The 13,440-nt window shown below is 44.2% G+C and overlaps 1 protein-coding gene across 3 annotated transcripts in view; it reads left to right on the forward strand.

Annotated features, from left to right (window-relative positions):
* Positions 1 to 13,440, forward strand: part of srcin1b (SRC kinase signaling inhibitor 1b) — a 140,956-nt gene that overhangs the window by 44,579 nt on the left and 82,937 nt on the right. For all 3 annotated transcript variants that reach the window (XM_085285386.1, XM_085285388.1, XM_085285387.1), the window contains exon 2: positions 12,130 to 12,437. In XM_085285386.1, the coding sequence (XP_085141512.1) occupies positions 12,130 to 12,437 (308 nt within the window). The remainder of the gene's footprint in view (positions 1 to 12,129; positions 12,438 to 13,440) is intronic.

The raw sequence follows: 13,440 nt of genomic DNA on the forward strand, positions 1-13,440 counted from the left end.
CTGCATGGTACATGCTCTGCTCTGCCACAGTAGGAGTACTACTGCTTTTCCTGATAATAATTGCTGTAATTGCACATCTGAGAATAGTAACACTGTTAAATGTAGGCGGACATCTTACCTAAAGGGACGACACAGGCTGTTCTTGATACGGGTGATTCTAAGGTTAGACGTATGAGGCAATCACCTCGTCTTTTTAAGCTCCACGCAGCCACATGCTGCTTCCCTGTGATCCTGAATGCAGCACCTCGCTGCTGGCAACAGTTTGGAGAAATTTTGTATTCAGCGAAGGCAGAGCTTGTTCCATTTATAGCCTGCTTGGAGTTTGCGTTCTGATCTTGTTTGGGTTTTATTTTAATTTTCGAGTGCCCCGGAGAACTGGATATTATAATTTGTGGATGGAGGAGCACCGTTTCGTTCTTTTTTTCTTCTTCCTCGCACTCATTCCTGCCACAGTGCCTTCCTCTGTAATTAATGGTCTCTGATGAGTAGTGAATTTGTGATGGGGAAGTAGAGAAAAAGACAGAGTGCACTCGGTTCCAGCCACTGGCATCCTTCCAATAGCTCATACTTGGAGTCTGATTGAGATTATGTAAAAATGATGAATGAATAAATGAGTGAGTCACTGGGAGGAGGGCAGAGAAATGAGGGAGAATTGATTAAAGTGGGAGAGAACGAAGGAAGTCTTAATAAACTGTTATTCACTGTTCATGATGGAAATATTTAAGTGATATTAAAAAGCAAACCGAGTACTGAATATTTCAGTGGGGGGTCATGTTTGGCCTGACATGCTGTAATGTGGTTTAGAGATTATTTCGTTTTGGAGCGTTAAAATGGGAAAAAAGAACGTTCCCGACCTATACTGTGGTTTTGGGGTAAATTCTTTGATGCTAATTTAATAAAGTACTCCTCTGTTACAAGTGGCAAACCTACATTGCTGCAGGTGACTCTTAACATTCTCTGACTCTAAAAAGAAGTACCTTACACACCAATAAAAAGGAGAAGTATTTGTCAGACAAACACCTGGCTGCTTATCCTCTTGATTTAGCTGAAAGTCAGTGGTGGTGATAAGCTGCTACACCTCTGCACTGAAACGTGGAGGTTGAATTACTTTGGGCATCTTGCTAGGATGCCTCTTAGGTAATGTTCGGGCATGTCGAGCTGAGACGAGACCCTGGAGACGTGCTGGAGGGATGATGCCTCTGGTATGGTTATGCCTCAGTGCCCCACCTAGAAGAGCCAGAGGAGAGAGAGATCTGGGCATCTCTGCTTAGACTACTTCCTCCACAATAGCAGCAGAGATTGATGGATGGATGGATGGATGGATGGATGGGTGGATGCATGGATGGATGGGTGGATGCATGGATGGATGCATGCATGGATGGATGGATGGATCTATAGATGGATGCATGGAAGAATGGATGGATGCATGGTTGGATACATGGATGGATGCATGGTTGGATACATGGATGGATGGATGCATGGTTGGATACATGGATGCATGGTTGGATACATGGATGGATGGATGGATTGATACATGGATGCATGGTTGGATACATGGATGGATGGATGGATTGATCCATGGATGCATGGTTGGATACATGGATGCATGGTTGGATACATGGATGGATACATGAATGGATGGATGGATGGATGCATGGTTGGATACATGGATGGATACATGAATGGATGGATGGATGGATGCATGGTTGGATACATGGATGGATACATGAATGGATGGATGGCTGGATTGATAGATGGATGCATGGAAGGATGCATGGATGATGGATGCATGGTTGGATACATGGATGCATGGTTGGATACATGGATGCATGGATGGATACATGGATGGATACATGAATGGATGGATGGATGGATGCATGGTTGGAGGTGAATTTTTCTTTGCAGTCTTGCAGCAGATTCGCCGTATAAGATAAGATAAGATAGAACTTTATTAATCCCTCGGGTGGGTTCCTCTGGGAAATTCGACTTCCAAAAAAAGCACAGCAACGACTGAAGTTACAGTTACAGAATTGTTATATACACACACACACACACACACACACACACACACACACACACACACACACACACACACACATATATAAATACAGAGACAAATATAAATAAAATATACAAAGGGGATAAATAGAATAAATAGGAATAAAAAATAAAAATACAAGTGAATTGCACATTTCAAGTATTGAGTCTATTGCACTGTTGACTATTTACAAAAAGTATTGCACAAGGTATTGTACAGTGAGGTGAAGAGGCACTACAGCTTAGTTGTTCCCCCCTCCTTTGTCCTCCTGTTTCCCCTCCCTCTCCCCTCCAGAGAGGAGTTAAACAGTTTGATGGCGTGTGGGACAAAGGAGTTTTTAAGTCTGTTAGTTCTTGTCTTTGGGAGAAGCAACCTGTCACTGAACAGACTCTTCTGATTGTTTATGGCCGTGTGCAGAGGATGCCCAGCATTGTCCATAATGTCCATCAGTTTCTTTAATGTCCTTTTCTCTGCCACTGTCACCAGAGTGTCCAGCTTCATGCCGACCACAGAGCTAGCCTTCCTGATCAGTTTCTCCAGCCTGGATGAGTCCCTCTTTGCTGTGCTGCTCCCCCAGCACACCACAGCATAGAAAAGTACTCCAGCAACCACCGACTGGTAAAACATCCTCAGGAGCTTCCTGCAGATGTTAAAAGACCTCAGCCTCCTGAGGAAGTACAGTCGGCTTTGGGCTTTTTTATACAGGTGCTCTGTGTTGCATGACCAGTCCAGTTTATTGTCCACCCACAGCCTGAGGTACTTGTACTTGTTGACCACCTCCACCTCCTCCCCCTCTATCTGAACCGGCAGTGGACCTTCTCTGGACCTCCCGAAGTCCACAACCAGTTCCTTAGTCTTTGAGGTGTTGAGTTGCAGGTGGTTTGTGTGACTCCATGCGACAAAGTTCCTCACCAGACTTCTGTACTCCTCTTCCTGATCATCCCAGATACACCCCATGATGGCTGTGTCGTCTGCAAACTTCTGAATATGGCATAATTCAGAGTTGTAGCAGAAGTCAGAGGTGTACAGGGTGAAGAGAAGAGGGGACAGCACAGTTCCCTGTGGTGCTCCTGTGCTGCTGACCACTGTGTCAGACGTGATGTCCTTCAGCCTGACGTACTGTGGTCTGTCGGTGAGGTAGTCGGAGATCCAAGCCACCAGGCAGGGGTCCACCTCCATCCTGTTCAGTTTTTCCTGAAGCATACAGGGCCGGATGGTATTAAAGGCACTGGAAAAGTCAAGAAACAGGATCCTGACCGTGCCTTTTCCCCCATCCAGGTGTGAGTGGGCTCTGTGTAGGAGGTACAGGATGGCATCCTCCACTCCGACACCCGCCTTGTATGCAAACTGTAGTGGGTCCTGGGCATGTTGTACCTGTGGTCGGAGGAGGTTGAGGAAGAGCCGCTCTAGAGTCTTCATAAGATGTGACGTCAGTGCCACCGGTCGGAAGTCATTCAGCTCATTGGGCCGGTTCTTTTTGGGGACCGGGACGATGCAGGATGTCTTCCATAGGGCGGGCACTCTCCCCAGTCGCAGACTGAGGTTGAAGACTCGTTGTAGCGGCTCCCCAAGTTCAGCAGCACACGCCTTAAGCATCCTAGGACACACCTTGTCTGGGCCTGCTGCCTTTCTGGGGCGAAGCTTCCTCAGTTGCCTCCTGACCTGATCCACTGTGACACTGGGAGATGTTTGGGAGGAGGGGAGGGGGGGAGATGTCTTGCTGCTGAGAGAGGGATTGGAGGAGGGGGTGTCATGGTGTCAGGAAGGGGGGGAAGCGAGGGAGGCAGGAGAGTGGGGAGAGGACTCTGTAGTGAAGGTGAGGGTGAGGGTGGGGGGGTTGTGGGCTGGTCAAACCTGTTGAAGAAGTTGTTGAGTTCGTTTGCCTTCGCCACAGTCCCCCCCCACTGTGCTTTTCTTGGTGTTGTGGCCTGTGATGGTTTTCACACCATTCCAGACCTCCCTCATATTGTTCCTCTCCAACTTCTGCTCCACCTTCCTCCTGTAGCTGTATACTGCGTTACTAGACTACGACTGCTGATTCATTGTTAATGCGAGGGCTGTTACACACAGCAGTGTCATCACCCTGTACTGCTGTAACAAACTCCGGTTTCTAAATCCAACATTCAGGGAGCAAAAATAATCTGAAGTAAATCTGAGTGAAGCACAGACGAGTATGAATGATTAGACCTCCGCCCAATGAAACCATAAAGCTAACAAATGGCCTCTGTCAGACTCTTTGGCCAGCAGTGGCCAAGGCTGTGCTGCTGACACACACTTTTACACACTTAGAGGCTAGTAATGAGAAATGTTTGGACGCAGCCTTGAGCAGGTTTTGGAATGTGTTCCCGACAGCTGAAATATGGCATCAGTGGCCCAATCACAATCATTCTCTGGCTTTTTAGTCTCCCCTCAACTCTAATGAACACAGAAGAATGAATCATGCAGGGAGGTCAGCATGGCAACTTTGTATAAGCATGTGTGGGAGGAACAAACATCTTGTTCTGTGAGTTTGCATTATTAGCATCCAGTAGAGAATGAAACAGACAATTTAATAGTTTAAGGGGACAGAGGGATTTATGATCTTGATATGGAAGGCCAGAATATTCGAGTCCAAGTTTAGGCTTGGTTTTGATAAATGGAGGTAATTCCTTGGAATTATCCTCAGTGGGCTTGTACACGGGTTTGCATCCATGCAAGCAAGGCAGAAATATGACAGTGACATCAGTGTCAACTTTAAAGATTCAGCAATGTGAGTAAAATAAAACAATTCAAGGGCAATTCATCAGATGGACTGGCAGCACCGATAACAGCTGAAGAGCCGTAATAACAAAGGTGGTGCCAGTAGCAAGCTGGGAGGAGGTGGCAGCCCATTAACCATCACCAGGAGCAATAATAGCATGGTGGAGTTAAGGAGAAAAAACACCATGCAGGGCTGTAGCTGCTTTACACACGGATGAGTAATGCCATGATTTAAGTAACACGAGCTGCTCTGGGTTTTATGTGAACATTTGCCTACTTGAATTTACTAAACAAATGAGATACTAGAGGGAGGACTGGAATAAATTCACCTGAAATCAGTATGCAGTAAAACTGAGGCTCAAACGGAAAATGTCAGCATGTTCAGAGATGCTTTTTTAAAAGGAGATCTGATGAGCAAAGGTCAGCCATTAAAATCTGTCATCGGTAGGAGGTGGCAAAGTTTTGCCAGGGCTTCAAAACCAGTCGAAGGAGCCCAGAGGGGCCGTCAGTTCATTCAGTTATGTAAGAATTATGTAATCCAGCACTCATTACAGATAAAACAAGACACGGTGCTCAATTAGTATATCACCGGTGAATAAATTCAGTTAATATATGCAGGTGCATGTCCAAAGAGGGCCTCTCTTTCAATGTCAGGTTTATCCTCTGTTTTATTTATTTCTAATCAAATTATCTGCTTTCCTGTGGGATCCCCTGACTCAGTCCCCACCGCATCACCCAAATGGAAACTTTGGAAATGCCTCTGAAATATAGACTCACCCAACACTTTTTAGGTACATCTTGAGACCCCCTGGTGTCTCTGGAGCTGCCTTTGTTCTCTGTGGCACAGATTCAACAAGGTGCTGGAGAAATTCCATGTTCACATGAAAACATTGCACAGTTGTTGCAGATTAATCAGCTGTACACCTGTGAAGTGAAACTCTCATTCCTCTGCATGCCAACGGTGCTCTGTTCGACTGAGGTCTGGGGACTGTGGAGGCCATTTCAATAAAATGAACTCATGCATCTAACTAAATGCATCAAATTCCTGCCATGTGATTGGCTCATGACATACTTGCATTAGCGAGCAGTTGAACAGGTGTACCTAATGAAATGGCTCATTCATGTATGTAGATGATAGCATTAAAACCATTGCATTTTCTTCAGAGAAACACAAAAGGAAACATTTTCCACAACTGGCTGTGAATTTGGAGAATTTTGGCCTCCTTGACCTGTTCTGGAGGCGCTCCTGAAGGCACTTCCTGCCATCAGGGAGGGCTGTTACCATGGGGTGATGTTTGGCAGCCGCAATTAGGGATGGGTATTGATAAGATTTTAACGATTCGATTCCTTATCGATTCTTTTTTTTTTAAAAAGGAGAACACTAAAGTCGATTAGCTTAGAACTGTGTTTTATATCTTCTCTTTGAACAAGATAGAAATTTAGGAGTAACATGGCCTTACAAACCCAACAGTGAGATCTTAAGAGATTCACAGCCTACGGCTCTTCAATGGGGTGTCACAGGGTCCCCAGGAAAAAAATGTATATGTAAAATAATAAAATAAATATTCTCCTGTAGCAATAACAAAGTTTAACATAAATTATTCTGTAGCAATTACACAAGAATATCCAGTAATGTCCCTGCCTACAATTAAACACATTCACTTACCAAAGTGAAATCGGGGGCATCTGCTGTGGCAAATGGGTGCAAGCCTTTGACCACAAACTTAGACACTGCTGGGTGACATTCGTCTATCCTGGCCTGAAAGGAGACGCTACCGGTAGACTGCAGCGAGAACTGCCAGCATCTGAGCCAGCCAGACTCTGTCTCTCTCATCATGGTTATCTAAATGCAACGCACAGTAATAGCAGGTTTTGTAATAAGGTAAATCGCGCTAACATAATGTGCAATGCTAATTGATTAGTTACCTGCAGTATTAACGGGAGAGGACGTGGAAACGCTACCGCTGCTGCTGGGTTGAGCTTCGCTAGTCCGGAGCGGATCAAAAACACGACATTCGTTGAAAGCAATCGCGTGTTTTTTGAGCAAATGCTTTTGCATATTCGTAGTGTTTCCTCCCTTTGATGAAATCTCTACTTTGCAAGTATTGCACGTTGCCCTGTTGTCATCCTTTCTCATAAAGTGTAACCAAACTTTTGAGCGTTTGTGCCGCTCAGGCGCCGTGTTTCCTACTGGGTAAAAGACGCTACTCAACGTGATGACGTCATTCGGGGCGACTGGAATCGATAAGGGAATCGTTTATAAAAGTGGCAAACGATTCCAAGGAATTGAAACAGTGGGAACCGGTTCTCAACAAGAACCGGTTTTCGATACCCATCTCTAGCCGCAATGTTCAGGTGTGTGGTAGTAACATTCAGATAACCATGTTTTCCCAGCAGGACCTTACACTGGAATGAGTAGAGGTGTGGGAATATCAGGTTTCTGCAACTGTCTTCCACCCAACAGCTTTGCATCTCCTGCCAAAGACAGAGAGGAGGGGGAGAAGCCATCTGTTGAGGGCTAGTTGAAGGTGGTGTCCCAACATCTGATAAGTACTGCATCAGTTATCCAAATCATTTCTCTCTCACATCCCTAATCTGAGATAATTTAGCACTAACCAGAGTGCAGAAACTGCATTTATGAGATGTGGGATGTCCAGTGATTTTGCCATTAAGAGTTCTTAATTCCAGTTAATAGAGTTTAATATTTTCCTCAGTCCTTCCCACTGTTTTCTTTTTGTGTCTTTTCCTGTATCAAGTTTGTTTTTGCGTCTGAGTTTCCCGAGTTACTGTTACCTTCTTCCTGTTTTACTTTGATAGTTAGTTGCCGTCTGTGTCTTGTATCCAGTTTTACTTCCTCCCTGTGGTTTTATTGATTGTGCACCTGTGTCTCATTTCCTCCCAGCTGTGTCTAATTCTTTTGATTAGCCCTCAGTGTGGGAGTATAAATGGTGTTGTCTTCCCTTTGTCTTTTGTTACAGCAACTGTTTGTGTTCTTTCTCTGTTTCCTTGTGTAACTTCTGTTGGATTTCTTTGGCTTTATAGACTTACTCTTGGACTTGGACACACATATCTGCTTGCCAGTGCTGAGTAATGAATTAATAAACACACGCAGAGAGTCGAGAGGTGCAGTTCAGTGACTCAGAGTAGTGGATGAGGCCTAGCAGACAGCGATGGGTTACAACTACCTGCATGTGGACACCTGCTAAACGGGCCAGATCTCTAAATACAGTTTGGATAATGTACTTTGGGGTCTGTATCATTTTCATAAAGGAATGAACCTTCCACAGAGGTGAAATGTGTATCTTGCAGCAGGCTCTAAACACGTTTGTTCTGCTGTAAGTTTGGACACGTTAGCATGAGACTCATTTTTGGAGCCTCCAATGGCCGTTGGAGGAACTGCACATTTGGCAGCACTAGCTTCACTTTCAGCCCTGGAGGTTGCTGCTTGGTCTGAACTAATTTTAGCTGTTAAGCTTTACTGTTGTACTCTGAGCACCGACTACCAAGTGTGTCTACATTTTGTGATTGAGTCACTGCGCTTTTGTTCTCCGATTAAAAAATAAATCTGATATTATAGCAGGCCTGATCTGTAAAGACTGAAGTTTGGAGGAATTAAAAAAAATAATTAAAGCTTAGTTTGGAGTTGATTGCTTCTGTAACACAATTGTCATCAAACTGAAACTCTTTCCAGAGGAACAAATCTAATCTCGACAATCACACAATCAGATCGTTTCACATCTTTTTTCTTCATTTAGGAAACAAATCAAATTTTATAAGTAAAGACAACTGAACAAAACTGGGACAAAAGAGAATCTTATGACTGGAAAAAGGGTCGGCTGTTATTGCCCACTGCCCCCAGCTGAACACTGGTTTTACTGGGCAGCTCCCAGTTGTGATTGTGTGTATTTATTTGCATGTCGAGTTCACATTTTCACCAAACGGCTGGACCGAATAAGTCACGCTGAAATGTGGGACAGATGTTGTTGCACCATCACTGTAACACAGTTACTGTACAGTAAATCCCAGCAGGTATTGCAGCAGATGACCAGCAGTGCTCAGCCTGGTAAGATACAGCGTCTCTTTGCCCCACATACAAACTCCCACCACCTCCCCCTTTACTGCATATTGTGTTTGCAGAAGGCTTCACATAATTTAAAGTGACAAGCCCCTGTCTCGACATTCCCTCCGTCTCTCCTGATCCCCCCCACCCCCACTGCCTCTGTTTTATAACCTTCTTTTCTTTCCTGCCATGGATACACACCGGTATGTTGCTGAAGAATTACATCTGTGACCACCTCGGACGCTTTTCTTTCAGACAGTACAGCTACAAATATTTCTGTTGCCAGGCTGAATCCACAGACTGGCAACATTTCGGATTCACAGGCGCGAATGCAGACGAGTCATGGTGATGCACACCCCGACCCCGACCATTTCCAGAACCGTGGAACTTTGAACACCATGGGAACTTTCTGAGTGGTGTTTACTCAGCATGGCACTATCATTATGCAGCTTTAGATGGATTTCTAATAAAATAAGCATAAATTATACATGCAAGGGCATCTGTAGCTTCAAGCTGTATGACAGTTTCTTAACTTTGAGTTTATAAAGTCAAAAGTCTTGCTTTAGTGCATCTGTGCTGCTCGGCAGGTCAATAAGAGGACCCGACGGGACAGATCAATAATGCACAGAGGCTCCGGCCGTCGAACGCTACACTACAGGGCCTGTAATTTACAGTTTGTTTGTAGTCCACCGCCGGTACATTATGTGCCTGTGTGTCTCGATGCATCACTCCCATTAGCTGCAGAATAAAGTCAGGGGATGTGGCTGAAAACTCAACAGATAACCTCTGATCAGATTGAAGCTCTGTATTTGATTCAAATACCACGGGGTCAGCGTCCTTGCTGTGTTTTATCAGATCCTCCTGCAGTGCTGCTGCTGTTTACTTTCTTCCTCTCTCTCTCTCTTTAGAGGGTTTAAACACTTTCATCATGCACAGCACAGAGCTGCTATCCCTTAAAAGTGGAAACAAGCACCAAAATCTGAGAGTTTACCCTGATGCCATTCATTAGAAAAATCCCATCAGCAGCTTGAATTTTCTTGAATTGTCAAAATAACCATCGAGCAGCTATTTTACTGCAGAATTTTGACATTTCTGAAGTTTCACTGATGATCTCTCTATTTCTGACCATGACTAAGTCAAATTTATTCCCCAGAGCTTCCTTTACTTATTTCTTTTAATGTAAATCATCACAAACCTGCAATGGATCCATCCTGGGGATGAACCTCCCACCTCAACCCTTCATCATCAGCTGCTCTTTGTTATGCAGTAAGGCCCTCGAAGAACAGCAGCTATCTAAGCGAAGCCTTTCAGTTGAAGAATTTTGCCAACAAGTGGATTCTTTTATTGATTAACTTCACTTTTATAACTGAAACCTGACTGTCAGTGCTGTGCTCTCTGTTAAGGTGGCAGAGCAGATATATTCCCTCAATCCTCTTTCATGTGATTGATGATTTTCTTTGGCACAAAAAAAGGCCAAGACCTCAAAGCCAAAAGCTAAAAATGAAATACTCTGACAGGGTTTGCAGTAAAGGTTGAAATTAGAAACAATTTCCACAAATGAACCTTTTTATTTATATACTGTGCAGGAGAGTGAAATATTTCTGCTTCATCCTCTTACCAAACATTTCAAAACATGTGGTCCGGGTCATAAACTCAATGAGCACATTAGTAAGTCAGGTGTATCCTGTTCTTTATCCTCTCCCTGCACATTATTTTCCTTTCTGTGTCTCCTTATAACTTGTGCATAAATAATGAAACTAAGCCTGTTCACTCATGCAAACAGCGCGCCGACTGTAACGGATCACCTCCACGAGGCCAGCCGTGCTTTATGCGTCAGCGGTCACAAGGGGGCACTAAACTGTTCCCCATGCACGGAGACTTCATTCCCATTCATGTCACTGTTTCCTTGACAGACTTTGACACGTGTGTGAGGCAGCGCTGCTGTCATGTGATAGCGAGAGATTTTGCTGTTCGACAGTTTTTTCTTTCTCCTCTGGGTTCCTGGGATAGTTGCAGTTGTTGGAATAGACAGATGTTCCCACTGTTTTCACACGGGGTATTTTGCCTGAGGTGTGTTTGTGTAACAGAACGACAGCAGTGTGTGTGTGTGTGTGTGTGTGTGTGTGTGTGTGTGTGTGTGTGTGTGTGTATAGGGGGAGAGAACAGAGTGTTTTGTTGTGTACTGTGCAGGTTGCTGAAGGACAAAGTGAGTTTTTATGGCTGTTACTGCAGTATCATCGTTGGCCCTCACATTAACACTCACTGCTGACAAGCCTCAAGGTCCAAACTATTAACTACAGCATGTTTAGACAGTTGGATCAGTGATATCAGAGATAACCACCTCATTCACTCACAGCCCAATGAGCAGATTAAAGCACATCTGCCTGTCCATTCTTTTACCAGCTGACTATAAACAGCATGTACAGTACATGCTACTGGAGTCTTATAATGCTCATGGAATGAAAGCTCGAATGGTGGAATAACAAATTACATTTATTACATTTAATTTTTATTACATTAAAATCAAAAATCTCTTTCATAAGAGTGTACTTTCCAAGAATCATGAGCAATAACAATTAAACACAGAAATGGCCTTAAATTTGTGGAGTTCTTACTGATCTGCTGTTTGGGACAGATGGAAAGAATCTTAAGACCTAAAACAATAACTTCCCACACATTTTTGATGAATGCAATTCAGTAAGCGAGACAAGAATAACCTTATGAATGATAACATACAGGTGGTTGCGTGCAACACATGACACAGCGGACATAATGCATATTGACTGCTATTTTGTTGCTAAATCTTTTGCATTGTTTTTAAGCAGCTATTAACCTCCGAGTTCAAATATCTGTTCGGGTGTAAAGGGATGAATCCGTGCCAGTTCATCCGATGGCTCCCACCTGACCATCACAGACTTGGTTGGGAAAGATGGCCAGAATAAAACAAAGATTCAGGCTCCTGTTGTCATTCCCCCCAAAATGTTAAAATCCCATTAGCTTTAATTATCAACTAATCAAGAACTAATGATTTTTTAGGTAAATCTGTGATGGTCAGGTGGGAAATGTTTTAAAATGTTGATGAACTGAGATGGAATGACTCCAATTTCAAGTGAGTTTCTCTCTCGTGCAGCTGCTTTTCCTGTGGTATCGTGTGTACTGGTGCACATGAGCCTGAAAATCATGCCACTGTTTTCAGATTTCATCGTAAGACATGATCTTGTTACCAAAGACATTTTTCACTGTCTCACCATTCACTCTTTAAATTCCCCTCCCTTCCATCTTCTGGCTGCAGGTCGAGAGAAGAGAAAGGGTCCCATGATCTCTGCCGGCGATGCCGAGTTCCCCCGGGATTACCACACCCTGGCTGCCACTGGTGGCCGCGGGGCCCGACGGTTCCCCGACAACAGCAACGGGGGCTTCACGTCGTCCTCGCTGGACCGCCGGCACAACTCTGTGGCCGCCAAGAGCCTGGAGGCCCTGAACAGCATCCACAAGGCTGACATAGAGCGTCAGCGAGACGCCATCATGGACCTCCAGAAAAACAAGTTCTCCAACAGCCCCAGCAGCATGTCACAGGGCTCCCCTGCTGCGGGCCGACAGGTACTTTCACACTTTCTGCTCTGACGTGAACAAACCAAAAAGAAACAATGAGCAGACGAATACTTCTCTTTGTGACATGAGTAATTATAACTGCAGCAGTGGTGGTCTTGGCACTTTAATCCTTGTTAATTCTACTTATAATGAGCTAAATCTCTCGCATTCACTCCCAATTTCCATAAAAATAGAAGGTGGGATTATTTTCCTGTTTCCATCAATCCTCCTGAGGACGATTGGTGCAGGATACACCACCTTCATCGTGACTCATACTGTTTATCTTAGCAGGCGGAAAGAAGTTTCTAATCAGTCGGCTGCAGTTTATGTGGTTTCTTTTATAGTTTGTCAGGAAATCGAGCGAACAGTCCTGCGAGAATACCTACAGAAGGCAGCGTGCATACGCAAAATGATGAAGGGAACTCAAATGGCAGGTTTTTTAAGTCACAGTAGACACTTTGCTTTCACTGTGAGCTTCTGTCTTGTCACTGATGACAACAGCTGAGGTTATTGGAGTTAACTAAAATGAAAATAAACCAGGCGTGAAAAAAAACCACATTATAAGAATAAAAACTAGAATTCTGAAATCAACAAAAACCACCTGAAACCAGATTTTACTGCCCTGTCACTTTAATAAAAGTCATTTATCAATCCAACTCAATTCAACAACTTAAACATGACTCCATTTTTTTTAACTCCGACCATCCAATCTACCAATCGTTTTTACTCAGAGATCGTGTGTTTAAATTCAGAAGACAGAAATTCGATATTTATTTTTACCTTCTCCTGTATAAAACTATACAAAGGGTCAGTTAAGGTTTGCTCTGCTGCCTTGGTGGGGGACTAATTAAATCGACACCGTATACTTCACCTAGTATGCTCAAACCCACCTCCTCCGGCTCCTTTCGATTTTGTGTAGCAGCTCTACTCCGAGCCTCTCCTGAAGGAGCTGCTCACCCTGTCTCTAAGGGAGAGCCCAGACAGCCTTTGGAGGAAGCTCATTTCTGCCACG

The sequence above is a fragment of the Mchenga conophoros genome, linkage group LG8 (assembly GCF_057382185.1).
Source record: "Mchenga conophoros isolate Kocher_MC1m ecotype Shallow Benthic linkage group LG8, M_conophoros_male_GT1.1, whole genome shotgun sequence".
Lineage (NCBI taxonomy): Eukaryota > Metazoa > Chordata > Actinopteri > Cichliformes > Cichlidae > Mchenga > Mchenga conophoros.